We start from the raw sequence: 23,910 nt of genomic DNA, 5'->3' as shown, positions 1-23,910 counted from the left end.
CACTTATTGAAATTGAGCACTTACTGAAAGTGTTAGAGAAAGCAAAATGTAAGGCATGCCGTAATTCCAGTCATCTTCTCCAGATTTAACTGCATTTGGAATCCTGTATTGCTTAGAAATGGAGTTTTGCTTTACTTTCCTCTCTGATTCAGGGAGCTGATGCTTCAGGATATGTTTTCATAGGAGGTATGGCTTGTTCAGAACGAGCACTTTGAAGAGGTCAAGTCCTAGTTCTGCTTTCCTGCTGGCCTGAGGCAGCAAAGTGCTGATGAGAGATGATTTTATAGGAACTTGGTGGCACAGTTGTCTTTAGGGAAATTCCTGAAAGTTGTAGCATGCTCATCTTTTAAGGGTGGCTCCACAGGAAAATGAACAGCCCCTACAGTCTTTTTTCTGGGTATTTCTCAGAGTTAGAATGACCATGTCATTTATGTTCTGAGAGCTGTGCTGAGAAGGTAACTAAGGTTTCTTTCTTTGACCTTTTTTTTTCTTCTCTTTAACTTCCTTTAACTGGGGCCCAACTACCCAGAGCCTGAGCTATCTGAACATTTTTCTCTCTCTCATGAGATTAGCAAACCATGAGAAAATCAGTTCATTGTAGGAACTGGAGTGAAAAGAAAAAACAAAGAAAAAACCCATGTGGGAGTTTGGGATTGGGCTAAAATCTTCCATCCGCCAGATTGCCCTGGGACGTTCACCCTACATGATCATTGCTGTAGAAACACCGAATTTTAGTCTCTGAATTTACTTCCCCTGACTCTCCACTTCCCATCCACCACACACAAACTAAGGACAAGGAAATATTTGATTACCTGATATGTATTATTAGACTCTGTGAAATAGCTTATTTTAACTCATAATGATAACTCAAGAATTCATGTTAATCATCCAAAATCAAGAAAATATGGAAAACTTGAAGAAGAAAATTAAGATTACCTATGATACTACTTCACAGAGATTACCAAAAATTTTTTTTCTGGATTATGTACTTCTAGACTTTTAAAATATCTACATATAGAAATCAATGTCCACATTTTTGGAAAAATGAGATCTCAAGGTGTTTATTTTGTAACTTTGAAAAAATTTAACAATATATCATAGACATGTTTGAGTCAACACAGAGTTACAAATAGGTTTGCAATGAACATTGTTGTAACCATCCTTTTGACTGGTTATTTAAACACTTGTAAGATAAATCTATAGACGTTTGATTCCTAGATCACAGATACTCTTCTGATCTCATTCTCTTCTACTGCCAAGTGCCCTTCAAAAATTTACATTTCCCTTCAATAGAGGTGTTTTTTTTTTTTTTTGCGTTATTGATAAATAAAATTTAAGATAGGTAGATTTTCACCATTCTGACTGTTAGTAAATTTGTTGTTAAACGTTCATTGGCCTGTTTGGGTCCTTTATATATAACAGGATAAATATTCAGTTGACTTTCTCTTATTAATAATTTGGAACTCTCTACAGGTAATGGATAGTAAACTTTTGCCTGCTTAAATATATTGTAGACATTTTTTCCCAGTCTGTCTTTTAACTTTTTGAAGTCTTAATTTTTGTTAAGATCTGTCAGTTATTTTCATTGGCTTCTGAATTTTCTCATGCTTAGAAAGGCATGTTAAATTATATTTTTAAAAATTCTAAATCCTATGCATCTATCAATTTTATTTTTTAAATGTGTCTAAGTTTTATTTTTGCATTTGTTTTCAAGGAGGACTCTAACTTTCTCTCTCCCCAGTGGATTGCAAGTTTTCATAACAATTCATTGAATAATTCATTCTTTGGAAAGATTTCAGGAATATTAATTGAAACAAAATAGGGTTTTTATCAGCAAACCAAGCAACTAAATTACCTAAAACCCTCTAATGTATCTTGGCTAAGCAAGACTTTTCAGTATATTTTTAACATAATTTTTCATGTCAATTATTTTAGATTTTCTATTGTTTTGTTGTTTTTATTATATTTGTTGTTTTATTATTATAATTTGATCTCAATGGGTACCTGCTAAGGAAAAGTTCACATAGTTAGGGTCGTCATCTTTTTCACGGACTCATTTCTTTTTTCCAAAAAATTATTCACTGAACACCTATTATGTGTTAGGTAGTCTGCTTTATGCTGGGGATATAGTCATAAGTGAGACCAGGCCTTCATGGAGTTCCCTTGTACGGAAGACCGGCAAAGATTGCAGTCTCAGTTATGAAGGAAATTGATGAGAGAGGCTGTGGGAAAGGCCTCTTTTAATAGAGTGATCAAGGAACCTGCTCTAAAGAGGTGCCACTTGAGCTGAGACGTGATGGTGGGAAGGATCCATACATGCAGAGCTGGGGGAGTAGCAGTGGGGTAGATGAAACAGCAAGTGCACATGCTCAGAGCCAGGAAGGAGGTGTAGTGGGGTAGTGAGGAGGGGGAAGAGAGGGCATGGGAAGGAGTGGGCAGGAAACTTTCAGGCCATGGTAAGAGGATTGGATTTTAGTCTAAGAGCAGGGGGAGGCCATACGGGGTAGGGAAGTGATGTCTGTCTTAACACTTTTAGAATTACCCCTCCGGCTACTATGTGGAGAATTGGGAAACTGTTGCAGTTGTCTGGTGAGAGTTGATGCTGCTGCTGGGACCAAGAAGGCTGCAGATGTAGAGAGAAGGGGACCACTCCATGTTGTGTTTTGGAGGAAGACTTGATTGAGTGGGTGTGAGGGTTGAGGAAAAGGGGAAATCAAAGCATGACTCTGGAGCAAAAGTTCCTGTACTTTGCTGCACATTAGAATCACCTGGAAAACTTATCAAAATCTCAATGCTCAGGGCTTCCCTGGTGGCGCAGTGGTTGGGAGTCTGCCTGCCGATGCAGGCGACATGGGTTCGTGCCCCAGTCCGGGAGGATCCCACATGCCGTGGAGCGGCTGGGCCGGTGAGCCATGGCCGGTGAGCCATGGCCGCTGAGCCTGCGCGTCCGGAGCCTGTGCTCCGCAACGGAAAAAAAATCTCAATGCCCAGCTTATACCTAGGCATCAATTAAATCAGAATGTCTAGGGTTGGAAGCCAGACACTGAAACCTTTAAAAAATTCCCGGATGACGACTATGCAGCCAATGTGGAGGACCATTGACAGAATGAGGGATTGCAGCTGAAACATGTAGATAAGAGTGTGTGATCAGGCGTTGAGCAGATGTGCAGAGAAGAGGGTGGAGGGTTGGTATGAGAAACCTATTAGTCATGTGGGTGGAGTTTCAAAGAAGAGGTCGGATAAGGGAGTCTGTTCAAGAGAGAGATTTGCCAGAGGTGCAAATGTGAAAGTCCACATCCTGTGGATAGTATTTAAAGCCACAGGACTCCATGAACTCTTCTAGAAGGGAGGATAGAGGATAGAAGTGCCCTGGACAGTCCTGAGGCACTCTGGCATCTGGAAGTCAGATGGAAGAGGAGCGAGTAAAGGAGAGCCAGAGAAGCCCAGTGAGGCAGGAAGCAAACTAGGTGAGTGGGATATCCTAGAAGTGGAGAGATGAGGTTGTTCCAGGGACGTGGTGGGTAGCTGGATCAAGTGCTACGAAGCCACCAAGCTGAGACCTGAGAAATGGCTGCTGGAATCTGCAGCCGGCGATGGTTCCCTCTGAGCGGGTTTAGAACGGAAGCCCAGTGTTTGCTGTGGAGAATCTGAAGAACAAAAGTACCTCGAGGAAGTTAAATGCTGGATTCATTCCATCATGGCTTTACTTGCTTTTTCCTTTTCCTTTCAGTAACATTTAGAAGTCTCCTGAATTTACGGACTAGGATGCTGTGGTCTGCCAAAGTATCACACTGTTTTAAATAAGAGAAATTATGTTGGAAACATTTGTTTATTTGAATGTAACATTTTTTTTCCTTCATTCGTGACCATCTTACAGGCCAAGGCCCTTTAAGAAATATTAATTCAGGGATCAGAAGGAACACTGGACAAGGATTCTTATTGGATTCTTGGATCCAATTCTTATTCTAAATTGGATCCTTATGGTTGGGGGCAAGTCACAACCTCAGGGCACCTTAGTTGCCTCGTTTGTAAAATGAGGAGATAGGAACAAGTAATGTCTAAGGTAAGGATTTCAAACTGGATGCACGTTAGAATCACCTGGGGAGCTTTTTAAATACCCCCATGCCCAGGCTGTGCCCATACCAGTCAGGCCAGAATCTCTGAGGGGAGAAGCAGGGCATCAGTACTTTTTTGAGGCGCCCCCGGTGACTTGGTGTGCAATCAGGTGTGAAAACAATGATCTGAGTTCTTGTCTAGCTCTAATACTTTGAGTTATTCTGTCCTGGGTATAAATACGTTCCTGGGGCTTCCTTGGTGGCGCAGTGGTTGAGAGTCCGCCTGCTGATGCAGGGGACACGGGTTCGTGCCCCGGTCCGGGAAGATCCCACATGCCGCGGAGCGGCTAGGCCCGTGAGCCATGGCCACTGAGCCTGCGCGTCCGGAGCCAGTGCTCCGCAACGGGAGAGGCCACAACAGTGAGATGCCCGCGTACAGCAAAAAAAAAAAAAAAAAAAGTACGTTCCTGCCTTAGACAAAATCAGAAAGAAGGGAGGAATGAATAGACACTGGGTGGCAGCTAGCAGTGTCTGTCATGGGAGGTCTCAAAATTTACCTTCCAGACTTCCTCTCACAGGAAGGGATTGAAGGATACTCTCCACAAAAATGAGGGAGTAAAGAAAGAGGTGGAAATGGGATCCAGGAAATGCTTCTACTTCTAGGGCTTCTACATCAATACATGATACCTATATGGGCCTGATAGGAGAATGCAGAATCCAATTTAGGAAGGAGGTGAAGGGAATTCCCAAACTGATGGCCTTGAATAAGGATTAGAAAGCAACCCATGTAGTTGGAACAGGAGGCTGAGGGCTCCAGGAATGATGTCCCTGGGAGAAGGGAGTTGACAGGATGCCCAGCTTGGTTGACTGTACTGAAAGGAGCTGGCAGATTCAGCTGGAGTTTCATGATAAAGTCCTGGTTGGTATATGGAAAACCAAGCAAATGGAGAAAAAGGCAATTAACTCCAGAAAAAAATTTTTGTAAGAGAGAATATAAAATCGTAGTGTACTGGGGGCTTCCCTGATGGCACAGTGGTTAAGAATCCGCCTGCCAATGCAGGAGACACGGGTTCGAGCCCTGGTCTGGGAAGATCCCACATGCCGCAGAGCAACTAAGCCCGTGCGCCACAACTACTGAGCCTGTGCTCTAGAGACCGTGAGCCACAACTACTGAGCCCGTGTGCCACGACTGCTGAAGCCTGTGCGCCTAGAGCCCATGCTCCGCAACAAGGGAGGCCATCGTAGTGAGAGGCCCGTGCACAGCAACGAAGACCCAATGCAGCCAAAAATAAATAAATGAAATAAATTTATTAAAAAAATATATATATATATAAATAAAAATAAAATCATAGTTGTACTAATAGCTCAACTCTGAAGAGTATTTGCATGTTCACTTCATAAGTTCTGAATGTTAATTTATCTGATTATTTATTATCAAAATTTTATTAAAACTTTGTTGGGACAATGAGTGGGGAGGTGAAATGTGTGTGTTGGCTGGGGAGGGCAGCTATAAGAGCTACATCCCTATTTTCCATAGGAGGATATAAATTGATAATATACTAAAGAGGAAAAAATAGTGAAATGGTATTATTTAGAAATGTTAAATAACAACATCAACAAAGCAGATAAAAGTGGTTGCCCCTAAGGGGCAGAAATCAGAAGAGGGGTTCATTATAGTCCATTTAAAATGAAGTACACACTTAAGTTTGGGGGGGAAATGACAGTGGGACCAGGTCATGCAGAGCTACACAGATGTCAGTTCCGAGAAGGCAGCCTGGTGGTACTGTTCACTGTGATGAGGATGCAGGAAGAAGAACAGATGTGGGAACTGGTTCACCCTGCTTCCCCTGCCCCATCCTCTGTGACTAGGAAGTGCTAGTTGTGGATTAGAAAAAACATTCTACTTCTAGTGCTACTACATCAGTACATGATACCTATACAGGCCTGATAGGAGAAGGGTTGCCTATCAAGATTATTTTCCATTTATTTGTTGGAGCTGGGGAAACAGACACCAATTTCTCTCTAGCTAAGGAGTTTATAATATCAGCTGGGATAACAAAAGAGAAACCACATCTCAGGTGTGGCTGCAGTTCTGAAACACTAGAGAATTAGTCCCAAATATTTTTGATAACTTATCCCCACCAGTTAAAAGAACATCTACTCTCTCTGAATGGATGTTTATTTGTATACTGTATGTAAAACCATATATACAATAGAACAGGTAAAATGAACATTTTAAGGGCTGAGATAGATGAGGATGTTAAGAAAAAAATGCTAAATGCAGTGACTTCATAATATCATTATGACTTCACAGTATCATTACCTAATATCTTAGGTGCAATATATACACTTAGGGCAAGGTTCAACAGTAGTAGATTTAGTCAATACTATAAGTACTTTCTTGATAAATCTGGGTTTTTTTCTTTTCGGATCAGATTTGCTTTTCATCTCTTTTTAACTCATGGCCAACAAAGGTTGTATTAGGGTAGTGTTAGCTCTCCCATTTTCTTGATGTTAATTTAGGCTTATGTTAGTTCTACAAGGAGTCTAATGATTTGCAAGAATCTTTATGTCCATTTTGTGAGGGTTAGCTAAAGTGGATAATATACTCTAATAAATGCTTAAATGGGCCTATGTAAACCCTAAGTGATGGGAATCTGCTGAAAAGCAATGAGGGCACCATACTTCGGGAACTTGCACTCTTCCCCCAGATTGTCTTGTGCACCTAATTGAAATACAGGCATCTGGCTTTCTGACCACATGAGGGTATGTTAGGTGTATAATTCATACATTGAAGCTTGTAAATCTTAACTTACCTTTGCTTGGTTAATAGAATTAGAAGCCCTAGCCCTGTCTTCTCACATCCCATTGGATGGTCTTGCATACCCGACTTGTGTGCACGCACCCCACTTTGGAGGCCACTGCAGTAGAAAACAAACTTTCATCCCTCTTTTTGAGTAGGGTAAGGGTCATACAAGCTGAAAATCAGTAGCAGTCTGAGTTGGTTAGCTTATTTGCTAAGTAGATCGTGCTAATGGGAACAAGGTACCATCACTGAAACTGATGTGTGCATTTTTCTGAGGCAAAGGTCAAAAACCTTCACAAGTTCCTTGAGGTTAAGAATTTTCAGTAATTTGTTCAGTTTTGCTTTTTTCAAAACTTCAAGCTTCCATAGACTCTTTTGGTCATTGACTTGATAAAGCTGGAGTTGCCCTTTGGTCATATGATAGGCTTAAAATTAGCTGACATCACACAGTCCTGATTATGTAAGAGTAGATTTTCTTAATAACTGATGGTAGCTCTGATGGGCTTCCTTCCTGACTTCTCCCCACAGTACCAGTGTCAGGCTTCCTTCCTAAGTCCAGCTTCTCTAGCTTTTATTTAGCCCACTGTGTGGATGACTTTCCATTCTATTCCAGATCTTGTTTTTACTCTTACAAATACTGTGTTTCTTTTCCTTTGATATTTGGGTATTTGTGCCATTTATCAAGCTGATACAAATCTATGTTTCCTGTGGTTTCGTGAAACAAAAATAATCCATGAGAGTCGTGATTGCTCTTATTTATTTCCTGCAGTTTCAGTTGCATGACTGCCCTGCAATTGATGGAACAGTGTAACTTAGATCTTCATGGATTTCTGTTCCTTAACTGTTTTTATGGTGTAGTCACTTCTCCTGGTTGTGTTCCCACCACTTAGCAACTCTCTGTCCTTTTCTAAACCTGTTGGTGATTTTCATCGTTTTTGATGGAAGTTGCAATATTCCTCCTGCTGATCTAATTCTTGCTTACCAAGTTGTGATTGCAGCTTTCAAGCCTCCTGTACCAAACATCCAGCCTGGTGCTCAGCCCTAGAGGGTGTTGGATAAGTATGTGTCAAATGCAGGAATGTTTTAATGTTTTAGTCTTATGATATTGTCCTGTCTCTCTTTTGTTTTTCAGTGTTCCCTCTTTTCACTTGGCACTTTTTTTTTTTCGGCACTGTTGTATTTTTGATATAGTGATAAGATGTGTGGTTGTGTGTGCACCTGTGCATGCCCATGTTTAATACCCTTCATCTACTGGGGAACTAGGGAAAACCCACAAATTGAGAAGAGTGGGGCAGTAAAGTGCCTTCAGAAATGTAGAGTTTAGAAAGCTTACACATTTGCATTTTCCTTGAGATACCAGAATTTTTGAACCAAAATATCATTAATATTTTTTCTGTATTTTTATCGTTGTATCATCAGTTGATCACATGTGACTAGTACCATCCTATATTTCAGCTATTGGCTCCTGCATGCTTGAGGGGAAAGGTTTTCATGCTAGCTTTTTCATTTTTCTTTTTATTCTCCACAGTGGTGTGAGTACTGCAGCTGTTCTCTAAACACCTAAGTGAAAAACTTTGGGAGGTTTTTAAATAATTAATGTAAATAATTTAATACAGTGAGTGATCCCCATGTGCGTTATCTGCTACTTTGCCTTTTTTTTCTTGGTCGAGACTTACCTTCCTAATCAAGTTTCTTAGGGTAATATTAAGAGCAGTTATCATTTCCTGATCATGGAGTGGCCATGTTAGTTGAGGAAACCAGCAGCTGGAAGAATTACTTGAAGCCTCTTGGAGCAATTGGGCTGCATCAATTCCCTTCTCTCTGTTCCAGGGCCCTCAAAGCATACTTCAATTATATCACTTGACACATTTTATTATAGTTTTATCTCTTCACATCTCTCCCTTCCACTGGACTGAGCTCCTGGAAGGCAGGAAAATGTTTCTGTCAGAGCTTGGCTCACAAGGTGTTCACCAAGCACTTGACCTACTACCCTGTGTTTCACGCCACTGTTTTCCAGGAAACAACTTCCTCTTTTCTTCAGTACAGTGTTCCTCACACTAGAGGCCGAGGGTATGTTGGGGGGAGGAGTTTCCATGCTTTATTCTCAGGGTTCTATCACAACTTTTCAGATGTCCTTTTTATCTTACTAAATGAAAAGACATTGTGAATCACCAGGATGAATACATTAGCAACCCAGATCCACTGAGGTAATGGTGGTTAACGCTGAATTTGGTATCACTCAAACATGCCCGCGAAGCTTCCACAGGCGTGTTCTCAGGGGTCTGAAGGTTCCTATTGGAGGATGTGGCTCTTAGGCACAGATAAGACGCCACCTTCTTCTTGGAAATGCCTCCCTTGATCAATGCTCTTCATCAAGTGCTCCGTAGCACCTGCCTCTCCGTGTATTAGGACATGTTACGGGATTCCCCCTCTGGCTCTGAACCTGTCTCCCCAGAGGCAGACCCCTGCTTCCATAATACTCTGTATACTTACAGTACAGCAGCCACTGAGCTATTTGATAACCTGTGAATTTGCACTCCCAAGTCTGTCTCTCCTACTGGACGCCGAGCATCTATTCAGCTTTGTGGCCCGAGCACCCAGCAAAATCGCTCAGCACAGGAAGTGTTCAGTAAGTTGGTTAGATGAAATCAGGAGGTAACTATAGCCGCTGCAGGGCAAACACATTTAAAAAGTCTTCTTATTCTTTTGAAATGAGACCCCTTTGGGTCATTGATTTTTCATTTTTTTTTGTTTTTCCCAAGGTTTTCTTATAGGTGTTTTTACCTATATGTCTTTAAATATGGTAAACATGGTTGTTTTCTAATCTGCGTCTGATTCTGATATGCTTGGCCCTGTTTCTGCTGTTTCTGAAATTAGTTGACTGCTTCATGCTACTTGGTTTCTTCGTGGGCCTGGTATGTATTAGTACCTGTTAGTCAACGTGTTTTACAAGTTATTTGTCAGAGCTCCCCAAGTCCTAGGATGAGCGTCTGGAGAGGTCTGCATGTGTTTGCTAGGAGACGAGGGCAATTCCAGTCTGGAGCCCCCTGAACCAAGCAAGCTCACAGTGTAACATTCCCTGGCTCACCCAGGCAAGAGGCTCAAAGGGCTGGGTTGTGACCATCATTTCTCAGTATGGGTCCTTCCCTTCCTTTCCCTCTCCCTCCCTCCCTCCCTCCTTCCTTCCCTCCCTTCTTCTTTCCAGCAAAATAACCTGGCCTACTAATTCTGGAAATAGGAGGTCTAAATATTAACTAAAAAATAGAAAATCATTAACAACTGAGTATAAGGCTTAAAAAGTCTTAAAATGAGCCTTAATATAGTCTCTCTATTTTTATTTTTTTTGAGCTTCTTTTAAATTTGTTAGTCAAGCTAAATGACATAGGTCCTAAGTCAATATAAAAATGTCATTAAGATATTTTAGGTGAAAACCCCCAATTATAAAAACTTTCTAAGAAATGAGTAACTTGAATGATCGGCTAAACTTAATAGAGTTTATTCATTAAACTTACCATCAAGATGCTTCCTGTTTCAAGAAACAGAAATCAAACTTAAACAGGCTTAAGGTCCAAAGAGTGTTTATTGGCTCAGCTTGAAAGTCTTGGAATCATGGCTTCAGGCACAGCTAGCTCCAGGAACTCAAACGTTGTCATTAGGCAATCTTAACTGCTCTTCTGTGTTAGCTCCACTCTTTGGCAAGCTCTCCTATGCTGGCTTCCAGGCGAGACGGTGAGGTGACTTCCAGGAATTCCAGACTCAGCCTATGCTTTAAGTCTGTGATCCCCAAACTTTGCTGATTATGCATTCAACAGTAAAAGTTAAGCACATATCCCCAATGTGTATATATTATTTATAAATTATATGCTACTATAGACCACTGTTATTTTATATGGTCTATTATTAGCAGAGCTCGTTTTTCTGTTTGTTTGTTTTTAAGATAAAGAATAAAATGGAAGTACTAGTATTTTCTATTCTCCTAGTGGATTGTTTTTCATGCCCCATTTTGGGGACTACTTGGTGGAAAGACCACATCTCTTCCATTGGTTATAATTACAGTCTTGTGACCACATTTCATTGGTTCCTTTTGGCCTAGCTTGAGTCATGTGCCCATTTCTTAGTCCAGAGTCCTTGAAATAGTAAAGGCAAAATTTTGCTAATATATAGGATGACACAATTATATGATTGGGCATAAATAGAGAGATGCTATTTTAACTTTAAAGATATTTATAATTTGGGATCTTATAATCACTGATATATCATGCAAAAAAAAAAGAGACATAATCCTTCTTTCAAGGATTATAGAACAGAGAGTTATAGAACAGAGATTCTCTATTTCCGTAACAATTTAATTCCATTAGTCTGTACTAAATTTCTGTGATTTCACACCTAGCATATCACAAAAGTATCCCACCTAGTTTTTGTTAATACTCCAGTGACAAGTGAATGCTATCTGTTAGGATGTAGGAAATGACAAGTCTTGCAAATAAAATCCTATTTTTATAATTTTGGTAATGGCCACTTGGAACAAGATGGGTAGCTATATGTAAAGGCAGGTGATAGAAGGTCCTGAATCATTTTCAGATTTCTAAAGTGAAAAGGACTTCACTGGCTGGAGAGAGTTTTACTTGTAAGAATGGGTAAAGCATGTGAATGGAAAGTATTAATCAGGAGCTTTCTGATGGACAGGCTTTTTTGTGTATTTAAAAATTAATCTTCTTTGGCAGAGATGCAATGGCTCATCTTGATTCTGAGGTGACAGAAGAATGTCTGAGAGAAGACCTGAAGTTTTACTTCATGAACCCTTGTGAAAAATTCCGAGCCAGACAACAGATTCCGTGGAAAATGGGTTTGCAGATTTTGAAGATAGTCATGGTCACCACACAGGTAAATTATATTATCAGTTCATTTGTTCTTTTTCTTACCCCAGGATGAAACTGTTTTCCCATGTTCTGCCACTTGACTTTTGTCCTGAAAAGGCCACACTCATGTTCATAAACCTGTAAAATTATATTGATTCTGGAGGGCAGGTGGTAGGTCGAAGTTCAGTTTAGATGCCGACTTTGTTTTAATGAGGGACTCTGAGGTCATCTCTCACAGGTTCTGTAAATATAGATAATACTAGATCTGAAGGGGGTGTGGGGTTTCTATATCTGAATGAGGCACAGGGCTCGTGAAGGCTGCCCAGTCCAAAGTGATCTGTGTTCTTGAAATCTTTTATCTTTATTCAAATACATCTTATATAAATATACTTTGGAAATCTGCATTTTGGACTGTTTTGATTTTGGATTTATGGAATGCTAAGTTTTCTTTTCATCAGTAGCTAAGTGCTTAAGTAAATACTCCCCCACCTTACCTACGCCCCATCCCCTTTCCCAGGCACTATAAGGAGTGTCTAAAGACTACACTGGGACCTTTTGCTTAAATTCATATTGTTAAGCACTTTATTATCAGTTGTCATCTAGTTTTTGGGCCTGTGCTACTGAACCAGTTTTAGGGAGGCTTCTCTGTAGGTAACTATATTTGAAACATGCGGCCTTTTAAAAACAGTACTAATTTGGGATATTAGGCTCCATGGGAAAATAATTATTCTGTCATCAATGTAACAACTGTTTGTAAAGATGTGATTTCTGGAACACAAAAGTAAATACCTTTCTAAAAATCACTTCCTTACAGTTTTAGAAATGAGAGAGGCGGCTCCTGCCGTAACTGAAGTTGCATCTTTATCCTGTGTTCATAAAGAGGTCTTGTCACTGCATGACGTGCTGTACCAGCTCATCACGTTTTAGGGTAAACAAGTTACTTCCAACGAGACAAAGATGAGAGGCAGGGCCAGTGTTAAATGTATATGCTTAGCTATTTTCTTTTTTTTTTTTTTTTTTTTTTTTGCGGTACGCGGGCCTCCGTGGCTCACGGGCCCAGCCGCTCTGCAGCACGTGGGATCTTCCTGGACCGGGGCACGAACCCGTGTCCCCTGCAGCGGCAGGCGGACTCTCAACCACTGCGCCACCAGGGAAGCCCTATTTTCTTTGAAAATTGTTTTCATTTTAATTCTTGGTTTTGAAGTTTTAATTTTGGCAACCTGCCTATAAAGTAGGTGCATTGCTAGTATTGTTTGGAAGAAGGAGAAATAATGTCCCATTTTGCTATTTGGTTAATTTTAATTTTTCCCCAATTACTTCTCTTGCCAAACCAGCTGTCATTTCAAGTTTTTGATCTATTAATGTTATTAAAATTGTAACTTACCTGGGCATAAAATACCATCACCCTCTTTGACTTACCTTTTTTGTCCTGCTAACTACTAAATCCCATGGAGTCTTCCTTCAAAACTGTATCTCTTTATGTTTTGCCATATTCACTATCTCCTCTCTAGCACAAACTCTTACATTGTTAGTTAATTAAAAATGTGTCTGAAGCACCTCATATGCTCTGCATTGTCTTGGGAGTGTAAGCTGTGAATGTGTTACCACTGCTGACAGCTCACATGTAGCCTAGCCATTCCATGTGCCAGGCACAGTAAGTGCTTCATGTGTGTTAGCTCATTCCATCCTCACTGGAATCCATGAGGTAGGTTCAGTTTTTACCCGCTCTGTATGGATGAGGAAACTGAACCAAAAAGAGCTGAGTAATTTGCCTATGGCCATTCAGCCAGGAAGTGGCAGAGCCGGGATCTGAGCTCTGGCAGTCTGACTCCAGAGTCTGCACTCTTATTCAAATACTGTTTCTTTCTAGATGTTGATCTTCAGAGTTTGCACTCGAGGAATACACATCAGTTAACTAGGCTGCTTCTGGAATTCATCTTAGGCCTACCTTTTTTATCTCCATATGCACCAGTCCATGCAATACACGTCAGATTAATTTTTTCTTAGAATGCTTTTATTGTGTCTCTCCTGCTCAGAAACTTCTGTAGAGCCCTATTTTCCACAGAACAAAATTTTGACTCTGTGGCCTGAAATTCACAGATTTCCACAGTCTCCTTCAACTTGCCTTTCCAGCAGCTTTTCATCTCCTGTTTTCTCGCCACATCCCAGACAGATGGACCCACCCAGTGATTCTCATCCCTGCCCTGTCGTCTCTCCAAGTCCAGAGGGATTCTTTTTCTCCCTCATCATGCAGGTGCTATTTGAAGTCCACCTCCCCTGCAACTCTTGCCTGATCACTCAACGTGTAGTTTTTTCTGGGTTCACTAGTACCCCTTGCTGGCCACATCACTGATTTCACTTTTAATAGAATATTTCTGGGAATCGATCATTTACTTTTTTGTGTAACTGTGCCCGGCCTCCCCTAACAAAATTGTGGTGGATTAAACTTGTGTTCCCCTGTAGGGTCCTTCTAATAAGTTTTGCTACTTGGGTGATATGTAATTGGAACAGATTTCTCAAATATCTTTCTTTCCTTCAAATCCCACTTTTCCCTCCTCCTCTTTTTTTGTTGCTTTTAGCACTCCATCCTCAAGTCTAATGGGATGGGTTCTGTTTTATCACGGTTGATGGGAAGGAAACTTTTTTTTTTAGACATTCCTACCCTGCATTCTGCAGTGATTTATAATCTTGAGAGAGGTGTCTACATTCTTTTGCTAGATCTGCTCTTTCTCTCCCATATTCTTTGTATATTATTAGAGTGGTGTCTTGTTTTTACCTGGTACAGAATATTTTCTCCTCCATTGATTTCATAATCAGGTCTTAAATTCACAATCTTTGCCAGGCTGCACTTAATGAGTAATTATTTTTCTGTCTTATAACCTCAGCAAATCTTAAAATCTAGTTAGTGGGGCTAGAATGCACTTTCTGTCACCCCCCCTTTTTTTTTGGACGCTATTCCTTAAGCTAGAATCCTCCTCCTGTGTCTACCAGGGAACCGTTTCTCTCCCTCCTTCCTTTCTTTTTTTTTTTTTTTTTTTTTTGCGGTACGCGGGCCTCTCACTGTTGAGGCCTCTCCCGCTGCGGAGCACAGGCTCCGGACGCGCAGGCCCAGCGGCCGTGGCTCACGCGCCCAGCCGCTCCGCGGCATGCGGGATCTTCCCAGACCGGGGCATGAACCCACGTCCCCTGCATCGGCAGGCGGACTCTCAACCACTGCGCCACCAGGGAAGCCCCTGTCAGCCCCTTTTAAAAAATGAAATTATTTGACCAATCCTCCATCATCTCTTCACTCTTGCTCTGTAGGGGGTGTTTCGTTCTGCCATCGCAGGAAGGGGACCTCATGATCTCCCCCTCCAGGGTTTCTCTCCTCTGCTGAGAGTTGCTTGGAAAATCCTACCCCTGACCTGATTTGGGGCCATACGTGTGGATCTTTGCTTGTTCTGTGAACAACACGATGGAGAACATTTCCTGTTCTTGATGCCAGATGGAGGTGGTTCCAAGCAGAGATTATACCTCCATGTTCTCTCATTCCCAAAATGGAGGTAATGAGCTTTGAGTCTACATAAGGTGGTAGCTTAAAATAGCAGCAAATTGAATGCTGCTGTCTTGGTCGAGTTATTCACTCCCCATTCACTTTTTGGGTTTCTTTAGCTTAGCTAGGAGCGTGGGAAGAGTGGCTCTAATATTCCCCACTTCTAGAGTTAAGTTGGCAGCATTTCAGTTTGAGAGGCTGTAGGCCATGTGGTCAAGAGAACAGGTGAGTCAGACAAACCTGGTTTGGATCCCCGCTCTCACACTTTTCTGTTTCAACCTGGATAAGGTATCTGACTTCAGGTTGCAGGTGTATAAAATGGGATGGACAGATTCGGTATTTGACTCTGACATTGTGATGGCCACTATTCCAGTTCCTGAGCCCATAGTAGTGGAAAAAAGAAAAGAAAAATCCCTGTCCTTGTGGAGTCTAATGTAATATCTCCTTCAGAGGGTATTGGGAAATTAAGTGAGACATAAAAGTTATAAATTTTAGGCACAGTGCCTGGCACTCAGGACGTAAGAGCTGTTATTCAGCACTATGCAGTGTCAACCTTGTCCACTTTGTATCCCCGCTTGGCACAGAATAAGCACTCAGTAAACTTCGACTGAAGAACTTGATTCATGTGTGTGTACCAGTTTTTTTTTTCATTTGTATGTCAGTATTTAATAAAACCCCTGAACAATCATGTGTGTATTGTTTCCCTGGTTTACTTTTTTAGCTTTTGGAAAGCAACGTGACCTTTCCTTTTCTGGCAGTTCCTACAGGCACCATTGATAGACATCACATGCTTGAAAGAATCTTTAGCCTTTGGTTACTTAGCTTTGAGCACAGGTTGGATGTTGTGGGACTTCTTATCTGATATTTTCCTTAGAATAGCTGGGTTAAGCAATGGCTCAGTCCTTTGACTTGGTATTTGAGGAATGTGATCTGGTGAGGTTCAGATGCTAAAGAGTGTCATCTACGTACATTCTCAAACAATAGTTGCAGGTCTGGAAAGCTGGCACCTAAATTCTTTAACAGGAGTCCTGAAGTCAGATTTTTCAGCAGATGGAACTCCTGTCACATAATAAAAATGACTTTGGATTTAGGCCTGGCTTTCATTCTAGTTAGGTGTCTTGGGCAGTGTAATGAGACTGAATCTCAGTTTCCACATATGTAAAGTGGGGTTAACAGTATTAACATTTTCATAAGATTGTTGTGTTAGTAAGGGAGATGGTGCGTGTAAAGCAGTTAGTACAGTGCCTGGAGTGTGATAATTGCTGAAAAGTGGTAACTATTTTAAATTATTTAGCCTTTTTAAAAAGTCGGGCAAAATTTAAAAGATAAAAAAAATACAGGGACTTCCCTGGTGATGCAGTGGTTAAGAATCTGCCTGCCAATGCAGGGGACAAGGGTTTGATCCCTGGTCCGGGAAGATCCCACATGCTGCAGAGCAACTAAGCCCGTGTGCCACAACTACTGAGCCTGCGCTCTAGAGCCCGTGCTCCTCAACAAGAGAAGCCATTGCAATGAGAAGGCTGCCCACCACAACGAAGAGTATCCCCCGCTCGCCGCAACTAGAGAAAGCCCGCATGCAGCAACGAAGACCCAACCCAGCCAAAAATAAAAATAAATGAAATAAATTTAAAAAAATACAAATCACTAAAAAAATTATGTAAGTTTGCAGGTGCAAATTAACATTTGTTTCATCTGAAAGGTCTGGTAGTTGAACCATGGAGTGACAGCAGGTAACACAAATGTCAAGGTCATCTTGTTGAACTTGCTGGTTTCACACATGATAGCAGAGTCCCAAATTGTTTTGGTGACTTAGCATGGTGAAGGTTTGGGTTAAGTTTTCTGGACTCTCATTGTCTTATAAAGCAGATGAGGAGATAAAGTGGGTAGATGGGGAAGGGTGTGTGGGACAGGGTTTATAAGGGTCTGACTTCTGCCATGGCATGTGTGTGTCTGTATTTGTGTTGATGTGAGAAGGAGAGAGAACGACAGCAGCAGAGCACATGTGAGGGTGTACGTGTGAGACAGGGTGTGTGAGAGTGAGTGTGAAAGAGTATGTGACAGAGTGTGAGTTTGAGTGTGAGTGGAGAGAGAGGCTGTTTGTGTATGGAATTTCCTGGGTTTGAGGGGTAGACATTTAGTGCCTGCTAATTTTCCCTACTTGTTGGATTCCAAGAAGAAAACTTAAGGGCAGAAAGAATACATTCACTTCTGGTGAAGAGAGCCCTTGGCATCTAACCCTGTACTGTGATACAGTATAAGGAGGAATAAGTAGGAGTTTTATCACAAGAAGGTGGGTGCGTGGTGACAGTGTTTGGGTAGACATCATGGAGGTGGAGTGACCCCTGTTATCCTTTGTGGTGCTTTGATGCTGTAGATCTTGGAGACAGGAACTCTTAGGTGTAAATCTCATACGAGTTCTTGCAGAGCTAGAGGAATTGAATTCCTTTGACGACAATTACCTCTTAGCTGGAGGAAGTACTATACAGGCCACTTTTCAAAAATGTTCTTCAAAAGCCACGTGCAAAACATTGTTATGATTTTTTAAAATACTTACAATTTCTAAATGTGAAATCATTTAGATTTAACTGTCCAATAGCAGTCAAGCACATGAATTAGTGGTTTACTAAGCACAGTTGACCCTTGAACATAGCAGGTTGGAACCACACAGGTTCACTTATACGAGGATGTATTTCCGTAGTAAATACTACAATGCTACATGATCCACGATCCACGGTTGGTTGAATCCTCGAATTCGCAGGTCGGACTATAAATTATACTTGGATTAATCCCCGCATTGTTCAAGGCTCAAATGTCCATCAGGTTTGAAAACAATAAATTTGAAATGCAAGTATAAGAAAAATAGACCTACTGTATAGCACAGGGAACTGTATTCAATATCTTGTAATAACCCGTAATGGAAGAGAATATAAAAAAGAATATATATATATATATATATATATATATAATTGAATCACTTTGCCATACGTCTGAAGCTATCGCAACATTGTAAATCAACTATATTTCAAATAAATTTTTTTGAAAAGAAAAAATAGCAGAACTATAAAAAAAGAAAACGGAAAATGGATTCAGACATAACTGACTCGGATTCCTCCTTCCTCTTCTCCTTCCCCATCATTAAAGGCCAGTAAGGTTGTTAGTCGCTGGAGTGCTCATTTCTTCTAATTTTATGCTATTTTGAATTGCTGATTTAGCTTGGTGAGGTTATTTCTGGGGGTAAAGAGTTCCTGTATTTTGACATTGATATGATTAGTAAAAACCAAAGGAGTGAGATTTTTCTGGCTGATGTTTTAGGTGAGGATTCATGATAATAAGAAGGCATTCGCCTCCCCTGGTAAATGGTAAAATTCATATACTTCTGTTTGATTTTCTTTCCTAGCTTGTTCGTTTTGGTTTAAGTAACCAGCTGGTGGTTGCTTTCAAAGAAGAAAACACTGTTGCTTTTAAGCACTTGTTTTTGAAAGGATATTCCGGTGTAGATGAAGATGAATACAGTTGCAGTGTATATACTCAAGAGGACACCTATGAGAGCATCTTTTTTGCTATTAGTCAGGCAAGTATTTTGTTGTGACTTACCTATACTTTGAGAATATGTTGATCCTTGACCTTGTTGTCTTAGCAAAGAAAAAAATTATACATATATTAACATATTCTGATTTAAGTTTTGCATAGTCTGCCAAAAGTTTATTGCTTTTTCTGTAGCTACATTTCCACACAATAGATTTTGCCTATTTTAAGTTTTTCTTTAAGATTTATGTTTGTATTTATCCCTTCCCACCTGCTACTATTGGGAGATTACCGCAGATCAAATAGCCAAATAGCTAAAAGTAGGCTTATAATCTCAGAAGGTTTGATGAATGAGAGACCAAATCTAAGATTCTAGCATCTCAATTTTGATGTCTTAGCATTAATAAGCCTAGCTGAACTTTAAGAATATGGAGTAGGATATGATAATATTTGTGTCTAGGTAGTATTGAGAAACCAGATTGGTAGGCCTGAAGAAAATATTTAAAGGAGAGAAATTCTTATTCTTTCTTATTCATTCATTCATTCATTTACTCATTCAGTAAATATTTGGGTACCGAGTATGTACCAGGTACTGTTCTAGACATTGGGGATATAGCATGAATAAAACAGACAAAACTCCTGTCCTTATAGAGCTTAATTCTAGAGGGGAGAGCCAGAGAAATGAAAAGAAGTGAAAAATATAGTACAGAATGCTGACTCCTTGAAAACACCACCAAAACAAACAAACAAACAAACAAACAAAAAAACGCATGTTGGGAAGCAAGACTGAGCTCACTGCTAACAGTGGTAGCAGAGATGGTCCCTTGACCATTCTCCATAGGTTGTAGAGTGCAAAGTCTGGCTATAGATTTTGAAGTCTGGTTTAAGGCATGTCTTTCAATGTGAGGGGAGCTGGATAAGAACTGAGTAAAGATGATCCTATAATAGTTTAGGATTGGTGGGCATAACAAGATGAGGGTTTTGGTGGGGGATGTTCAGAGAGTCTTGGGAGTTATTAGACTACATCTTCAAAATGATCATCTATTTAAATGAGGTTTGGGGCTGTTCCTGAAGTAAATAATACACTTACTTGCAATTTTTATGTTCCTGGGCAAAAGTTTCCTGGAATAATAGATTCATATTAATGAAGATAGGGGCCAGTAAAGCCCTGGTAGTACAGATAGGCAGATGGTAAAGCTGTGTTAATGTAAGCGGTGGGTGTGGATGGCTTGGGTCCTCAGAGGTATGTTGAAAATGATAACTGGAATAAAGCAGGGGAGGAGACTGGACTGCCTGGTGGTGCCTGTGCACTGGAGATGGATGTTTGCAGTTTTCTTTGGGTGGTAAGGAAAGACCTCATGGAGGCGGTAATATTTGAGTCAAGGTCTGAAGACGTGAACCTTGCAGATAGGTACCTGGGCTTCTAGGCGGAGGGAACAGCAAAGGCCCCAGGCAGGAGTGTGCCTAGAGAGCTCCAGAACTGCCTGGAGGTCAGTGTGGCTTTGGAGGTGGCGGGGTGGAGCCAGTGGCCGGTAGTGGGCTGGGAGTTCAGAGAGATAGGCAGGACCTTGACTTTGGCTCTGAGTAGGTGGGAGCCTCTGGCTGCACTTTAGTTTCGAGTTCTGTGACGCCGTGTGTTTCTGCTCAACCCAAGAAAATTACCTTGTGATGTTTTACATTGGGGAGTTCTACTGAGGGATATGAGACAAACAATAAAAAATAGCTAAAAGTATATTCCATGTGCTGTAACTTCTGATGAAACTTGTTAAGCTCATAAATATCTTTATTTAACTATTTTTAATAGTTTCATCGGCTAAGGAATTTATCTCTGGGGACCCTTGGTTATGGAAAAAATGAAGACAACAGAATTGGATTAAAAGTCTGTAAGCAGCATTACAAGAAAGGGACCATGTTTCCTTCTAATGAGACGCTAAATATTGACAGCGACATTGAAATAGGTAATACAGTGATAATTTCATTATATTTCTTTATCATCTTCTGTGGTAAGAGCAAAAAACACCCTCGTGCGCCGGCAGCCCAAATGAAACAACTTTGCCTTTGTGACGGCTGACCTATCTGAGGCTTTAACGTTTGCCTGCAAAGAGCTTTGGCTCAGGAAACTATGGGTCTGCTGTGACAGGACCAGGAACATTTGTGCATCTCTTTGGTGCAACTCAAGATTTTTGGTTTTGGGGGGTAAATGCACAGGTGTTTCCTGTTTGTTTAATTTTTTCCCTCCGTGAGGGGGGGATTAGGCTTTTTGAAAAAAAATGAGACTGTATTTGTTAAATGAAATAATGTGAGTGAAAATGCTGGGTACTCTTGCTTTTATCATTTGTTAAATATATTAATGCTCTTCAGAGGTGAATTGTGATTAATAACTCATTTTCTCTGTTTGGAGATTGGCAAAAAGTTAACATCTAATCAAGTAGAATTGTTTTGTGACATTCTGTTAAGAATTTAAAAGCATTCCATATATAAATGCAAAGTATCTGAACTGAGGCTCGGGAGGTTTTGTCTTTCATTCAACAAACCTTTGGTGTACAGTTATCACGCCTAAAGCACTCCCTGTTTTATGAACTGGGGTTGCAGAGATTAACCAGTCATGGCTCCTCAAGCAGCTAACAGGTCAGAAATCCAGGTCCTAGTAGCAGTGTAAATTTGGAGTGGTTTTATTAAAAAGAGAGCTCCAGAGTTCATTTGACCATATTTCCTATAACCCGATTTTAAGGTGCCTTGGTAATACAATAGAAGAACATCCCTGTGAAGTAAAGGTTCTAATTCATTTCCCACAGGCTACCTGTTTAGAATCTTTTCATGAGTAAATGTGTCCTACCCTCTTGACTCTAAAAGAAACAGCCCATAAGCTAGCACTTGTCAGGGTCCCCAGGTTGCTTCCAGAGACCCATCAGTAGCTTGGTTCTGTGGCCAGCAGCCTTGAAATGTCCCTTATCTTATTGCCCTGCAGGCTCTGCTATCCTGAGATCTGTGTGGTAGTCAGTCTGCAGGGGCTGATCCAGTTTCACCCTGCATGTTTCTCCTGCGCTGTCAGCTGTGCTCCCCGCCGTGGGCAGTTCCTGTAACTGGGAGTACTGAGAGGTGGAGCTGAAAGCTTGTGCAGTGACCCTCTGCTCCAAATGAGCCATGGCCACTTGTCCCCTTAAAAATGTGAGCCTTAATTGGATGAATCATACGACTATTTTCCAGTGATTCATATGTTGTTTCCCTCAACTGATTTTTCTTGGAAAATTGATTAAAGAAATGTGGCCAAAGTCAGTATCAGTGGCTAGGCGAGACAGAGCAGAAAGCAGGATTTATTCCCTGACCATTGGACAGTGGTGTCCTCGGTCATTTCCTTTCCATCATATGGAATATTTTTAACCAAATGGAGAGAAGTTGACTATTAATTTGACTTTATTTTAAGAGAGACTGTTGAAGCAAGCTAATTATATTTTTTGACTTATTAAATTAAATATAACTTATCAAAGAGAACTTTTTGATGTATCTATTCAAAAGGTGTAAAAAATAATCTTAAAAATGCTTGATACTGGATTTTAGACTTTCTTGTCTTGGACACATTGGAGAAAGCCTGCAGGCGGTATAAATAGGGATTGAGTTTGACTTCACTGGTGTGGCATTATAGTTTAAATAGGTGAATTAGCAGAAGCTGTTCTAGATTACCTATTTATGAATTTTGCGGTATCTTTATGATTAAGAGAAGCATCCTTCAGTGTGCTCAGCGCAGAAATCTGCCTGTGTGCTGTTTTCCTGGTGGGTTTATGTTTAGCTGCACGATTGATTGTACAGTTCAAGCTAAGGGTTTCCCCTAATTCATGCTGAGGGCCTATCCCTCTGTCCCTGCCTCTAGACCTATAGCTTTACAGTTCAGTTTCACTGGGGGTACTGTAATGAATCCTGTTAAAAAAAAATTTTTTTTACAACATTTAGATGGATATCATTCTACTACAGTGTTTCACTTTCTATAATGCAGATTTTGAATTTCTTATCTTCTTTCCACGTATTCTTAGCATGAAACATTATGACCATTTCATCATTTTACCTGTCATTTTAAGAACATATTGAATCCACCCTCCCTTTGTCTCTGAGAGGGTTGTTATTTCATTCGCTGGAGTGTTCTGCCTTGTAAACGAGATTCATTTGAGTGATGAGGCTGCTACTCCAATATCAGTTTGTTCTGTTTGAAGTTTGATGTTTTACTCGGGGCTTTTGCCATGCTTTAAAAAAAAAATCTCAGTTCTTAGGTTTTGCTGCCACCAAGTGCTTGGTGGCCTCATTAGCAATGACTGTAGCATGAGATATGGCAGACTCCAGAGAGTTCTGAATGTGCATGTCGCTAAAGTGTCGTTCTCCTATTACAATGACAGAATCTGAATAATCAAATAGACTTTTATAAGGCAAATTTTACAGATAGTGTAACATTAACTAACATGTGCTGTCCTATTTCTCTGAATCCGTCATCAATTTTTAAAAAACGCACCTGTTTTATAAACATTTGAAAGTGAAAAAACTTAATGTCTTTTTTCATTTTTAAAAAATTTTTTATTGGCGTATAGTTGCTTTACCATATTGTGTTCGTTTATACTGTACAGCAAAGTGAATTCATGTCTTAGAATGAATGAAATACAGGAGAAGAAGACCTAGGACAGTATCGAGCACACAGATTTTTAACAAATTCCTCCTTCTTTCAGAATACAGTCATTTGCCCAGATAAGTTTAATTTAAATATTATTTTTTCCTTTTCCTTTACTTTAGAATAAGAATGTTGAAGGTAGAAGGGCCTTAAATAGCCTCAGTTTGGCCTTCACTTTACAGTTGAGGAAACTGATGTTCAGTCAAGCTTGGTGACTAGGCCAAGGTCATGCAGCGATTTAGTGACCATGGGTCTTTGCTACTCTAAACCCGGTAACATGGGCATCACCCAGGAGCTTGTGAAACATGCAGACTCTCCAGGCCCCCCCTAGACCTGCAGAATCCAAATTTGCATCTTAACGAGATCCCTGAATGACATAGACGCACATGAAGCTTGGGAGGCGCCGGCTCAGTACTCTGCAGCTGCGGTCTTTGACTTCGCACAGACCTCTCTCTCTTTTACCAGCTTCACACATTTTATAC

General features: G+C 40.6%; 1 protein-coding gene across 1 annotated transcript in view; it reads left to right on the top strand.

Moving 5' to 3' along the window:
• Nucleotides 1–23,910, top strand: part of MCOLN2 (mucolipin TRP cation channel 2) — a 60,962-nt gene that overhangs the window by 3,589 nt on the left and 33,463 nt on the right. Inside the window, exons 2-4 of the mRNA XM_079941404.1 lie at nt 11,586–11,745; nt 18,650–18,823; nt 20,582–20,735. Of these exons, the coding sequence (XP_079797530.1) occupies nt 11,586–11,745; nt 18,650–18,823; nt 20,582–20,735 (488 nt within the window). The remainder of the gene's footprint in view (nt 1–11,585; nt 11,746–18,649; nt 18,824–20,581; nt 20,736–23,910) is intronic.

The sequence above is a fragment of the Stenella coeruleoalba genome (assembly GCF_951394435.1).
Source record: "Stenella coeruleoalba genome assembly, chromosome: 1".
NCBI classification, from domain to species: Eukaryota; Metazoa; Chordata; class Mammalia; order Artiodactyla; family Delphinidae; genus Stenella; species Stenella coeruleoalba.
The sequence above is the reverse complement of the archived record's forward strand: the minus strand, read 5'-3'. Positions and strand labels throughout refer to the sequence as shown.